Source organism: Acanthochromis polyacanthus, chromosome 1, assembly GCF_021347895.1.
Source record: "Acanthochromis polyacanthus isolate Apoly-LR-REF ecotype Palm Island chromosome 1, KAUST_Apoly_ChrSc, whole genome shotgun sequence".
NCBI lineage: Eukaryota > Metazoa > Chordata > Actinopteri > Pomacentridae > Acanthochromis > Acanthochromis polyacanthus.
The window spans coordinates 17,840,294-17,854,079 of record NC_067113.1 but is presented as its reverse complement, the minus strand read 5'-3'; the positions used below and the strand labels follow the sequence as shown (position 1 = coordinate 17,854,079).

General features: G+C 42.7%; 1 protein-coding gene across 3 annotated transcripts in view; it reads left to right on the top strand.

Moving 5' to 3' along the window:
• The window catches only part of LOC110950561 (G patch domain-containing protein 2-like), a 31,218-nt gene extending 17,758 nt beyond the window's left edge, over positions 1-13,460 (top strand). For 2 of the 3 annotated variants that reach the window (XM_051949036.1, XM_022193217.2), the window contains exons 9-10: positions 3,494-3,579; positions 9,928-13,460. In XM_051949036.1, the coding sequence (XP_051804996.1) occupies positions 3,494-3,579; positions 9,928-10,064 (223 nt within the window). In that variant the 3' untranslated portion in view covers positions 10,065-13,460. The remainder of the gene's footprint in view (positions 1-3,493; positions 3,580-9,927) is intronic. The other variant, XM_051949043.1, reaches the window with a different exon arrangement.
• The last annotated feature ends 326 nt before the right edge of the window (positions 13,461-13,786 follow it).

Sequence of the window (13,786 nt, the reverse complement as noted above, 5' to 3'; positions counted from 1 at the left end):
TGGATGCAGCAACACCGATTCACTAGTTTTCAAGGTCAGTGTTCCCAAATAGAGAAATACTCTGTGTTGACATACTGTAGCTGTAATGCAGATTCAAATCCCAGCATTTGTGGAACTGCACAAAAACATTAAAAGAAAGGTTTATCCAAAAGATGTTTGTCAAAGCGTCGCATTGCTCCCAGTCATCCCTGGAACTGTTGGATCTGCATGGGGGACTGAGGAGGAGCCGAGCAGCCCTCTTGGCCTCGAGACTGTGGGACTCCTCGTTGTATTGTTTCCACTCTGCCTATTTATGGTGCATTCTTAATTTTTGTTTCACACACACTCCTTTTCCTCCCTCTCTCTTGGGTGATTTCACAGAGCGCTCCAGCGCTCCTTGATGAGGGGCAAAAACACGACTGCTATGAAAAGCCCCCGACTTCTTAGGGCTTTCTTTTCTAAACTGGCCCTTTCTTCTCCACCTGAAAGGTTCCTTCAGATTCCAGTTTAAGGCATTGTGAATACTAATTTCTCTCTATTAAAAAGTCCTCATATCCCTGCCATGCTGTCATTTGAATGGCAGACTCAAGGGAGACCTCTTAATTCCTTTATAGTGGGATTCAAGACCCTTCACTTCAAAAAGTATAAATCATACTCCCAAATGAATGAGGGAGAGAGGGGGGATTGACGAGAGGGGCTTCTGATGTGTCCCGTTGGACGGCACGAGCTGAATCTATCTCCCCAAGCTGCTCAAATCCACTCTCCAGTGAGATGGCTGCTTTGTCCTTACGACCCAGCTCTGCACACATGGCACCCACTTAGCTCCTTTAACTTTCAGCGAAACACTGCAACGTACAAACAGTTAGAAATGTTGTTCGGCGTGACAATGAGAAATGCCACAGTTAAACTCCTTCCTGCTCTTGACAAACTTCAAAATGTCCAGTTTTTTGGTCTCAGTTTGAACATCTTACCTGTGTGATTGATTTCCAGCGTTGAGCCCCTCGTACACGTGACTTTTCTTTGTTTTCAAACACCCTTGAGACAAAAATATTCCCTCAGTGGGCCCAGTGTAAGCATTAGTCTTGTATTGTTGAAATGATATTGTATTAATAAAAGCTGTCATCTCTTGTTTGACGCAAGTTGACGGCGACGATCACGTCTTTGATATTAAGTGATAAAGGCTGTATGAGGGTGCATGCTGCGCGTGAATAGGCGCAATGCTTTGTGGGATTTGGCTGTAATGCTCGGGGCCGGCGGCCACGTTAAAATGCATAACTGCCTCCCACCTGAGCCAGGCAGCAGCAGCTTTTATCTATTGACTTATTTATTTCTAAATGACACTTGCGCTGTGAGATAAATCATAGTCTTACGCCACTCCCTTCCCAGTTTTCATTTTAATTGTGAGATCACGGTGTCAGCAGTTAGTATATTGGTGTGAGTGGCCTATTGATTATTGATTTGGGGCTATTGATTATGTTCCCTGGAGACCCTAATCCTTTCTGATTCATTTGAATACCTCTATTAATCTTGAGATCCTGCTCACACCTGAAGCGCCATGTACCATAATGAAAATAGATGGCCATTTTGTAACCGCAGCTCCTCACTCCTCTTTTGATTTATTATTTTTAATTGATATATTTGCTTTTGGATGTGGGCGCCAAAATTACAATTGACCCTGTGTCAGTGCTGTTTTACTGCGCATCCTAAGGGACCACATTGCATTTAAAAGTGTCTCATATGACCTGAAAAATCCATCTTGGACACTTTTTCTTCGGTGTCCTTGTGTCTTTGACAGAATGTTTTTGTTGTCGGCCATCTCATTTACTTATGACTTGTTTTTTGTCATTGCTCGTTGCCTCTAAGTCAGTCTTTGTTTTCTCATCACAGTTTCAGTAAATCCAGACACAAACTGGCCAACATCTGTCAAGCTGCTCAGACCGATGAAGTAACAGATGTTAAATAATAACAGTGTTGTGTATGTTTTTTTTTCTTTCATTCTCTCGTTTTTACACTGAGCCATGTAACATGTTGTAAAAAAGCCTTTGGTTTCTGCTCGGAGATGAATGGTGGTGTTTTGCCTTGGTTAATGAGCCAGCTGATGGTATTCTCATGTTTGATTAGCATTGTGCCGAGTGCCTCAGTGGGCTCCTGACGTTCCCAGAGTGGCTCTGAGTCTGAGCTCTCAGTAGCTGGGGACGGTCCTCGCCTCCCTCCAGGCTGCAGGGCCCCCGGCGTGTCTCGGCCTCGGTGTAATGAGGGAAGAGATGGAGGGATGGACCTCCACACATTAAGACCAAATGCATCAGGGTATTACTTTTAATACCGCGGGCGTGCCTCGTGAAATAATGCGACGTTTAAACGTGGATCGATTTTGGAATTAAAAAGTTAGTTTGCAAAGATTTACTGTGGGGAGTTCAATGCCTGAGCTCTTTATCAGGGGCGCAAATGGCTGGTTATGTGCTGTCCGACAGAGGTACGATTGAGGGATCGATAGGCGCGTGATTTACTAACTGGAGTACAGGTAATCAATAAGTATAAAAGTAAATGAAATATGCATTACTGGGATTTTATTAGAGAGGGGTAGCAGGGAGAGAATAACGGTCAGGCCATTTATTTTTATATCTATTGATTATACAACATAGAGACTTCGCTCAAAGCGTGCCCTGCTCAGCTCTCAACACCCAGCGCCTGCACACCCGTCATGTGATTTATGGGCGTTGAGGTCATGGAACACGCTGCCTGTTAAAAGGCTGGCCTGACGGGGCCTTATTGCAGCATGTGTCTGTTAGGGCTGTGAGCTTTCTGTAGCCTGCAGTCTGAGGGGAGCGGCGCTGGTTAACAAGGAGCTTTCTTCTCTGAGGTTCTGTGTTGTTTAGCAGTCGGTCTTACAGGTTTATTGGCATCTTCAAAAAGCCCCCTTCATCAATCTTTAAACCTCCCCTTGATGCAGCGTAGTTTTACCAAGCAGCATCATGCCACAGTGAGGTTTAAATCTTTAGGTCTGTCATTGTGTCTTACTGCAGCTCACTCCAACTCTTCTGTCTCTGTCCCCTTCCTCCAATACACAAACACACACACTGAACTCATCACATCAGCTGCTCCCAACCCCCTAGTGCTGGAACAGACCTTGACCTTAACTTTACATCTCAGAAGTCAGGGCTATTAAGCTCATGGGGGAGCTTTTCCTATTTCAGGGCTCCTGACATATGACACACAGGAGGCACAGAGCAGGTGTAATTTGTTTATGTGAACTATGCATTGACTCCGGCACCCCAGCACCCCTCTGCATTGGACGCTCTCTCCGCTGAAAAATATGCATTAATGAAGAAAAATTAATATATGGCAAAATATGAGGCTAAATGTGAGCTGCGCCGCTTGCAAAAGTGCAGTGGCTGCGTTTATCGACTTGTGAGAAATTATTAAATTTCTGCATGTTTATATTTGCACTGTGGACGGGAGCTGCATCATCATATTGTGACTGTGGTTTGTTTTTCTCTGCCTTATGTTCTCCCAGGCAGACAAACGTCACGCCACGACTGTTGTGCAAAGGAAATATTAGGAAGAGGAGGGAAACGAAGGCCGTATCCGTCACAGCATCAGGTAACATCCTCACGCGTTCACATATCACTGGTGAACGTTATACATCTCAGAGATAGAGCTGGAAGTGGAACTACTTCTGGTTCCTGGGATGGCAGTCTTGCTTTACTGGATGGATTGTAGAAGCAGAGTCAGGATTTATGGCACAAGTTCACCTGCTGCCAAGGTGCACAGCCGAGAGAAGAAAGGTCTAAAGAGGTCAGAACTCCAGCAACACTTGTACCATATAGACCAACTTTATTGTCTGACAATAAAAAGCTCTTTTGTTGGAAGGGTTGCTAGAGAACACGTACAGACATTTATGGTGCCCAGACGATAAGTCCTAATAGCTTTGCTGAGGTTTTCACTTTTCTTCCAGCCCAAACGTAAAGTTTGCGTGCGGTGTTTGGGGGAAATATTTCAAAAACTGTTAAAAGACTTTACATGAAATGGCAAGATGTTGAGGAACCCTCTAATCCCCGAAACCTGGCAGTGCGGAAATGCGTGTTATCTTTAAAACATCGCCAAAATTACACCGTTTGTCAGAGCTCGAAGCTGTAAAAACAGAGAGAATTGTAGGATTTTCATCTTTCCCAAATCCTGCACAAAAACATAAAATATATGTGCACCTCTGTGTAAAAATGAAGCTGTTAGTAACTCAGCTTTGACAGTCACATGAGAAAAATTGAGAGATTTTTCAACTGAACTGCAGGCAGTGTTTACACTCTAGGAAAGTATGGAGATGGAAGTAGTAAAATCTCTAGAGTATGTTTAGTAGCCATATTTTTTCCAGTACTGGCAACACACTTGTGAGCACTTGGACAAATATTATACATAATAATTCATTTTTTTATTTTTATAAAACAGATCATAAATGGAAGTGAACTTTTGTTTTCTGTTTTTTTTTTAATGATTTATGGCATTATAACTGTGTCACGGTGCACAGAAGACATTTTGGAATCTCTCTACTTCTAGTCATGATCGTGTTACATAGGACATAGGACTTCATATTGCAGCAGAAAATTAATCTTCAATGAGTAAAACTGAGATGAAACTCAAGTTACATAAGTGTTACTTTTAGCAGTGTTATCAGATCAAAATTTAACTGTCCTTTTAAAAATACATCCATAGGTGTATTTTGTGGTATTTTATTAGACGGTTACACCCTAAACCAAGACGATGAACATGGTAAACATCACTGGTTAGCATTGTCATTCAGCTGATGTAGCATTTAGCTCAAAGCATCACTCTACTGAAATACAGCCTAGTAGCGGCTAGTTTGCAGACCTAAGAAGGCTGTAGGCAGTTTTTAGTACATTTCTGGAATTCCCTGTCAATTCCAGAAGGTAAAATGTTTGGTGAGTTAACAGAGGCCAGTGTACACTCAGACTCCGTAGCTTTGTGTTTGAAACAGAAGAAGTGTGATGTAGAGTCCGTCCTATCAGTGGAGGCACTGAGCAGCCGGCGCTGTGCGTGTTTAGACCAGTGGAGCTGCCTTTTTTCATTAGACTGATGGCTCGGGGCCTTGTGTCTTTGCCGGATTGAAATCTGAATTGGTTTGTCCACCTTTTCTTCTGCGTCCCCTCTCTGAGCGCCACTCCTGCAGCTGTTTGTCATTTAAATAACAAATGCTGGTAGTCCCCTGATTTAGTGAGGGGTGCAGGCCTCTGATGTATATTAATATTGCTGCACAGTGCACTGTACCAGGGTCCATCATTCATTTGGATAAAAGAGGTGGAATTTAAAAACAGCCAATGCTTTACTTGGATACAGATTGCATCCATTTATTGCACTGAGTGATGGCACGGCCGGCAACTCTGTCCTTCACCTCCCCATCGCTGAACCACTTCCCATAAAAGTAAAAAAGGATTCACCCCTGGCCCCTAAGGACCCCTCATATTCAACATGCGGAACCGGAGGCATCCCTCAGTTTGTTGACAGTTAACAGACCCACGGTCTGGACTGTAAAAGGTGCAAGAGTGGGAAATATGTGAACAAGAAAACTGATTTGTCTTCCTGAAATTTTTTTCAGGAATCTGCCAAAAAAGTGGACTGCAGATACACTAATGATTAGCGTATGATGTTTAAATTAATGCATTTTAATGATTTTTTAGAACTGCTGTGTATTGTCTGTTTCCTAAATGACATAGAAGGAGAGTCCCTGATTGCCACATCCCCCCTCAGCCCTGTTGAGAGTGTTTTCCTGCTTCTTGAGTCTAGTGCCCCCTGTCCACCATGATTTATCATGCATCCCATGTCGTCCAATGTCAGTTTCTGCAGCTGCAACTGCTCTGTATAAATCTTTACTTTGGCAGCCTGCTGCACCATGTCTCTCCTCAGTAATCTCACCACCGCCAGGAGATGCACATTCACTCTGACAAGCTTTCACACTCGGCGCGTAAAAATTTTGGTTTGCTGCCATTCTGACATAAATGTGTACAGAGACAAAATCAGATTCAGTGATTTACCGAACGGAGTTTGTTTCCTGGTAAACATCTTGTTTGCATGGAAAGATTGTTTACCGCACTCAGTAGAAAGTAGCGGCGCGGCTCCCCGTGTTGCTCTTAGTGAACACGACAGCTGAGTCTTTGAGTTAGCCAGAGGAAGTGGATTGTTGTATGTGTTAGTGGTTGATTTGAAACTCTGTAATCAGGAGTGAAAATGGTCTACGGCTGAAGGTATCCTCCAGGGCTCTATGGGGAATTACTGAGGCGGTACCCAGCTGTTGCTTTGTCTTCTTTCTTTACCCTTTTAGCACCTCCACAGCAGTGCAGAAGCTGGTTGTGAAAAAAGGGGAAAAAAAGAAAGAAAAAACAACACACACAACAACTTATCAAGCCAGGTATCTGTTTGGATTAGATGACCACTCCATTTCTTAGCCTTAAATTGGCCATTTTCTACTTTTCTCACCAGTATCAATCCACAAATCCAACAAGTCCTTACTAGATACTGAACAATGCATTTCATTGTTCTCTTTTGTGTTATTAGACATTATTAAAATCCAGAAATACACATTCATCAGCAGCTTTGTCCAACAGTTTGCACAATTTTTAATGATGCTGATTATTGCTTTGTGGTTTATTAGTGAATTCTGGATAATATCACACGTTCAGTGATCCGTTGTACACACTACACAGTTTTGGGGATTATTTGTGGGTCAGAGATGAATCAGTAAGTGTAAAGATCTTGATAGATTTTAATAGCCTTGGCTGATCTCGCACACAGACTAATTAATTATTGCAATTTTACCCCTCCCATGCTTTCCTCCTATAATGCCCTTCATCTTTATCTCTTTAAAGTGATGAAAGTTAAATATTAAAAAAAGAAAAACAAGCCAGAACTTCCTCAGTGTGCTAGATTTCAGGAGGAGTCTGCGGCGAACAATCAGTCCGCTTAGCCGTTGATTAACCTCGTCAGGCCGTGCGTTATCTTTATATGCTGCTAAGTACCACATGTAGGTGCCCATGTGGAGGCCGGCCCCTCGGTCAGTGCCGCCGCCTCTCCTCTCCCCTCTGTCTTCATGTGTCTCCTTGCCCGAGCAAGACGGCTGCGTGACAGATCACCTGCGTCGGAGGCCCGCCGTGTTCCTGCCCGGCGGTCCGGCCCCCTCTCATTAATGCCCAGGCTGGTGCGAGGGCCGTATGGCAGCACAAGACAAATAACGCTACCACTCAGCCATCACTTCTGCTGACAGAAATGCAGCCCACCGCACTATTTCGCCCTCTCCGGCTCCACTCCACACCCTGCTCTTGTCCTTCAAAAACCCCCACATCTCCTCCGTCTCCACCTGCACCTGCCTTGCACTGCTCCACCAAACTTTCACGGTGTGTTTTTTTTGTTTTTTTTGCTGGAGGCTGAGCTTAACACCGAGAACCACACAAGTTGATGTACTATAGACCCAGAACCTGCTGCCTTTGTAACCACTCTAATTGTTTTCTGTTTGGTTTCTTCTGTGCCTAGACACATTTGTTTTTACCAGCTTAGCCTGTCAGGTGCTTCCTGACTCGCTTGTGTGCAAACCTTCTCACTGGGAGGCCTGATTTGAATGTCCTATTTTTTCATTTGTGAAAAGAGCGAAGTGTGCATATGTGTGTGTGTGTGTGTGTGTGTGTGTGTGTGTGTGTGTATGTATGAGAGAGAAGGAGAGTGAGCAGGGGAGAGAGAAACACAAAGGCTAATCATTAAAGAGCTATTCAGCCCTGTGCATTTAAGTGTGGGAATCAGCAGGCCCATTACTGTCAATGTGTAATTAGCTGATTAATAAACAGGGGAAGGGGAGTGCTCCAGGAAGGCCTGTAATGATTGTTTTTAGAGAGCATCACATGAGAGCTTATTAAGATGGTAAGATGGTTCCATTCAACTTCCCATTATCGCCCACGATAAATGTACGTACTGTAATTCTCCCATTGACAGAAAACCTTTGCATTGTAACGTCTTTATTGACCTTCATGCAAAACCAGATGAGTGTAGGTGCTGGAATTCTTTAATTTGAGCATTAAATTATTTACATTTACCGCTTTTAAATAATTTTACAGGCACATGAATATATAAAGATGCTGTATCTTTACATGCTATAGATTAGATGCTTTTTAAAAATAATGATTATTATATAGGAACAGTATTAGTAGTTATTTACCAATCAAATACACAAAATCTATAAAATACTACTGAAATGTAACAGAAGCACCTTTACTTCACTACATTTCACAGGGAAACATGCTTTCTACTTGATTTATGGAAGTAGCAACTCTTAGAGTGTAGCTTTTCCCTAAAAAAAGGTATGCTAATAATAATAATAATATGCTTATTAAACACAATTGTTGGACATCCATCTCACACCTCTTTTTGACTTGTAACACCTCACAGAAAATCTGTGTCTCATGGCTAAACATTTAGAGAAAAATGCAAAAAAAATATGCAAATCAGATTAGATTTAAAATCCCAAACTTTATATGAGGAAGCTAAAACTAGCTTTCATTTGTGCAGCTACAACAGTAAGCGCTGATTATGCATGGATGCGTAAGTATTTCAAATCTGTTTTAATGTCATATGTGAAATAATATGTCAGTCCCACATCAGAATAAGTACTTCAACTTTTAACATTATCTAAAATTAGTTAATCATAGTTTCAGTTTTACTGAAGGACTAACATTTAACTTGCTAATGTATTTGTATGTAATTAAATGAGAAGCTTGAGTATTTGTAAAGCATTAGCAGGAATAATGTTAGTTTTCTTAAGTGCACTTATTCTTTGTGTTGTAGTATTTAAAATGTTTAAACAAATGTCGTCTCATTTGATCACAATGTAAAAACAAACCTCAGCATCGGCTAGTCGTCATTCCCCAAAGAAACATGAATCAATCCTGCTATCCTCATTCTGACCTTGACTCGGGATTTGAGTTAGTATTTGTGAATGTCAACACCGAAACTAAATGTTCCCTGCAGTTTCTTCTGTCAAATATGGAAAAAAAAATCTCCTGAATTTTGATCAAGTCCTTCGACTATGTTTAACCCAAGTGTTTGGGTTGAACCTCAGCAACGGTTAGTCATCATTCCCTCAAGAAATATTAATCAATTATCTTGCCCGCCGGATCAGTTTGGGGAAGAAGTCATCTGGAAAGAGGCAGGAGCAGATATAAGGGGAATGAGGAAAAGCACATGCCAGTGAATGCTGTAATGCCTAATCCTTTGAGACAGCCCAGAGCCACAATGTCACTTCTAGTTCCCTTGTCCTCTGCTATGGGACTGCCTGGCAAATGTCTTGTGTGACCGCCGCTAACTTTTTGGGGGGAGATCAGGAGAGATTTATTTATCAAAGCGAAGCAGGAAAAGCAAGAAAGCATGTTAGAGAGCGCAATTGTTTTAGAGTTCCTCTGTCTTGTGCGAAAATTGGCCCAGCTTCTCTTTCAGATATTTCTCTTCACTTGCAGAGACAAAAAGCTTTAAAGGTGAGCGAGATCAAGAGAAAGAGGATCTTTAAAAAGGAACGCAGTTAGTGAGATGTGAAGTGTGATGAATGGAGTTAAAAACATACCGCTTCTAACGCAGCATAACCGGAGGGGGAAAGTTAAGCCATAAGAGCAGCACAGATTGGCCTTTTAATAACCATGTCCACAAGTCATATGGGGCCAAATTGGATTTGGCTCACATGACCAAAACCTCATTAATATTTAACCTATTAGAAGAGGATTGCTTCAAAGTTTTATTTCAGTATACCTAAAGCATGGAGTGATCCATGAGTCGTGGAGCTAAATTTAATTTTTATTTGAGAGGCTTGAAACAGAGAAGGGAAATGTGATTTATGTGAGTATCTTGTTGTTTGTTCTCGGTGTTGTGCTCAGAATATCATATGTGCTCTCTTCTTCTCTGCAGCTTGCAACCCATTTCATATGGATCACCAGAGAGAAGAGGCACAAGGAGCCGGTAACACCTCAACCATGGCAGCTGTGGGACCGAGTGCACAGTCCTCTACTTCTGAGAGTTTGTCTTCACTCCATAAAGACACCTGAATGGATCCGACAACTGAACACACCTACATCTGGCAGAATGTGACAAAAAAAAAGAAAGCTATTGTGCCCGAGAATGAAAAGGCTTCTCTTGCTGCACAAACTTTATAACAAAGGAAAAAACACAAAGCACATCATTACTCTTCAAATCAGCATGCTACTGCTAGATCCTTCCAGGTAGTATATTAAGCATGACAAATGTTAATGCAATCAAGCCTTGTTAAGCCCTCCGCCATCTCCTCAAGGAAGAAGGCAGCTTCAAGAGGCTCCTTGTTTGACTCTACACTCGGCGGCTCCTCCTGTTCCACGCAGAATCTCCAGGCCACCTGCTACCACACAATCCAACAATTACGTCCACTCTAGTAGAGCAGCGTTTGTCAGCAGGAACACTGGGAGGATGGTCCAGCGAGTCTGGGCGGCCAGGAGGGAGTCTGCTCCACTTTAAGGCAGCCAACGGCAGCAGTGCAGCAGCACGTAGCGAGCTCGGAGACAGGAGAGCATCACAATGTTTAGCTACCACATGCTGCTACAGGGTTCAGAGAGGCGACCACCAGTAGAGAGCCACACAAAGTACAGGCCTCCTATTAGCATGGATTTGAAAAGCTACAGTTGGTACAAAGGTGCTCATTAGCACAACACAGAGGGAGTGTAGTCGCGGTCCTCGGAGGGCCGCTTCTGTTCTCTCCAGGTTACCTTCTATATTCAAATTTCCCCCAAACGCATTTAAAGTTCAAGGCCGGCTGCGAATCTGTTTGAACAGCCTGTTTTTCAGCAGTGCTGGACGAGTTTGCTTTTGGAGCCGTGCAGAAAGTGGACGGGAGCCAGCGGGGAGGAGTTGGAGGAGCTCTAGGAGACAGGATGCGGGAGTCACACACAGTATTTTCACCTACCCTTGGGGTATACATTTCCCCGGCTCCCTCAGCATCAGATGCATTAAAAGATCAATGGCGACGTACAGTGAGATCAAACACAACAGTTCTGGCCAAGCTGGTAAACAAGCAGTTTTCAGAAAAATGCATTTAGTGATGTTCATCCGTCTTGACATGACCCATATAGTCGACAACTGTTGTCATCTGTAACAAACACACCTGAATTCAACCCAACTCACTCTGCTGAGTGTCTCCAAAAGGTGTTTTACAGGGAAAAGTTTAGTGTTTTTGAAAAATGAAATGTATCCATACTCCAAGCACCAAAAAGTAACCGGTATGCACTTTCTACAGCGATTACAAGATACCTTTTTAGTGAAATGAACCGCATACTTATAAGAGACATAACGCATGTCGTTTCAGACGCTTTAAAGCCTTATTTAAGAGAAGAATCTCATTTAATAGAATGAGATTTGCCAATTAACGTGAGTTATATGTCTGCAATAATCCATCTGAGAAGGCTTTATGTGATCATGTTGGAGAGGGATGACATTTATAAATGCTGTGTGTGCACACTAGTCTAAATGGATGCCTCACACAAGACATCCTGCCACAGAAATCAGTCAAAGTGTTGAGGCCGAGAGTGACCCCGCCTCCCCCACAGAGACTGTTGCTTCTCCTCCAGCAGGAAGTCCAGCAGTACCGCAGGCTCCTCCCACGCCAGGAATATAGACTTGATTAATATGAATAACACAGGTAGGAGTTCATAATTAGGAAAAAAAGCTTTTGATAAATACAGTGATGGGTTCTTCGAGACTTATGCCCCTGAACTTGTTGACAAGTATTGACTGTGTAGTGTTTTAAAGAGGACTTCAGTGCTGTTGGCGTATCCGACAGTCTGCGTTGCGGTGCCAGGGCATTGACGGGGGAGGAAGATGTATCAGTTTAGATGCACTTCCATTAGTAGCAGCAGAGGAATACCTCACCTGCCAGCGTGGTAATTAGCAGTCACCATAATGACATTGCAGCCTTACGCCCCAAAATGAATTTCCAATGGCTAGGAAATGGGAGAATGGCATCCGTGCAGCCAGTCAATTGTCCTGTTACAGTTAAGGAATCCAGCAGGCCGGTACCGCTCATATTTCATCCCAGGTAAAGATTACCTGTCAGACCCATGGGAGATGTATTGATCTGTTTTCCTTTTTCCGCCAGCAATCACCTGACAAAGGCACCTAGGAGGCGAGTGAATGAGTGATGCCTGGTCTGTCTGCTCCAGTGTGGTGGCTTCTAGTGTCCACTGATGGGTGGAGAGGTGATGAGGAAGAGGGGAGATAATGCAGTCATAAACTCTGTTTGAACCTCCTCTGTATGCATGCAGGGCAGCCCCTCTGAGCCCCAGGTCACAGGTCAGTGGGGAATTTGCTTTTTTTTCTTTTTTTCCCCCCTCTCCTTTCTTGTCAGTGGCATTTGTTCTCGGTGTGTAGTGTATACTGATGATAGAAACACATGCAAAAGAGGCTCTCTGGTTCCTGCTGACAAATGCATGTTGCGAGTCACCATAGTTCAACTCACTTTGGATTTCAAAGTGATCCAGTTGGATCTGGGCGTCCTTTTAACTGTGAAATCCAACCTTGTGGGGTCTCATGTTTTCCTGCGACTGTCTGTCACTGTGGCAATGATCAATATATTTCACATTATCATATGTTTTCTTGGCAGCTAAAAGTATTTATATATTTGCCTTGTTCAGTGGAATGACAGAGTTGATATTATCCATGAAGCCATGCATTTAAAGTGACTGCACTGTATAAAATGTGTATTTATGATGTGATAATTATAGACCCATTAATTGAGGATTTAGGTCTGAGGACATCTCATGAATTCAATTTCATGATAGATAGCACCGTAGATATGTCTAATTTTTTTACTATCATATTTTTTAATTTCATTTACAGGGATTTAAATATATCTTGCTGATATCAGGGCTCCAAGGCAGCTATCCACATTTGATATGTCGTACAAATAGCATCTTATCTCATAAGCTGTTATCTTTATGTTTAATAGCAGTGGAGGCATGCCTAATTGCTTTGCAAATGATCTAAAGAGGATTACTCCTCCCTTAGAAAGCCTTCACCGTGTCATTAGATGTTAAAGAGACATTACAATAGTAAAATTCAAACAACCTGCAGTGCAGCGTTTGTGCAGTAGCTCTGTTTTCCATGTTCATCTCCTAGTGTTGTGTCAAAATAAATTCCAGGAGCAGGTGGAAACTCCGCGAATGAATAAACTCTGTAAGAACTTGTTCATAGTCTATCATGGATAAGAAGCTGTTTTAAGAAGTTGTAGTTCCAGTCAAGCCATTTGTGTATTTTAAAAGTGATAAAAGTGGGATTCTTCAGGTCATCTTGCCTTCATGTCATACATGATGTTGTATTTATTCCTACATATTATGTGTATATATAGAAGAAAATCTGTAGTATGTATTCATTTCGAATACTGAATACTTTGTGTGCAATAAATGAGTTGGTGATCATGATTTTGTGGAAGGTATATGTGAAGATGTGAGCTTAAAGTTACTTGGTGAGTACCAGTGGCAGATTTTCCGTGGGGGCACGGGGGGGCAGTAGTCCCCCCCTGTGATCTGATTGGCCACCCTGTACACCCCCCGCCAAAAAAAAATTTTTCCATTGAAAATTTACAATACTGATAGTCCAATTTCCGATGCTCCTGAACGCAACTGCGTTGTCCAACTGCACCTGAATGCACCGATGACGTTAGTTAGACCCTCCAGAAAAACGTGATTATGCGATCGCATGAATTCCCGCATTAATCACCAAAATGCCGCTGACTATGCAGGGGACA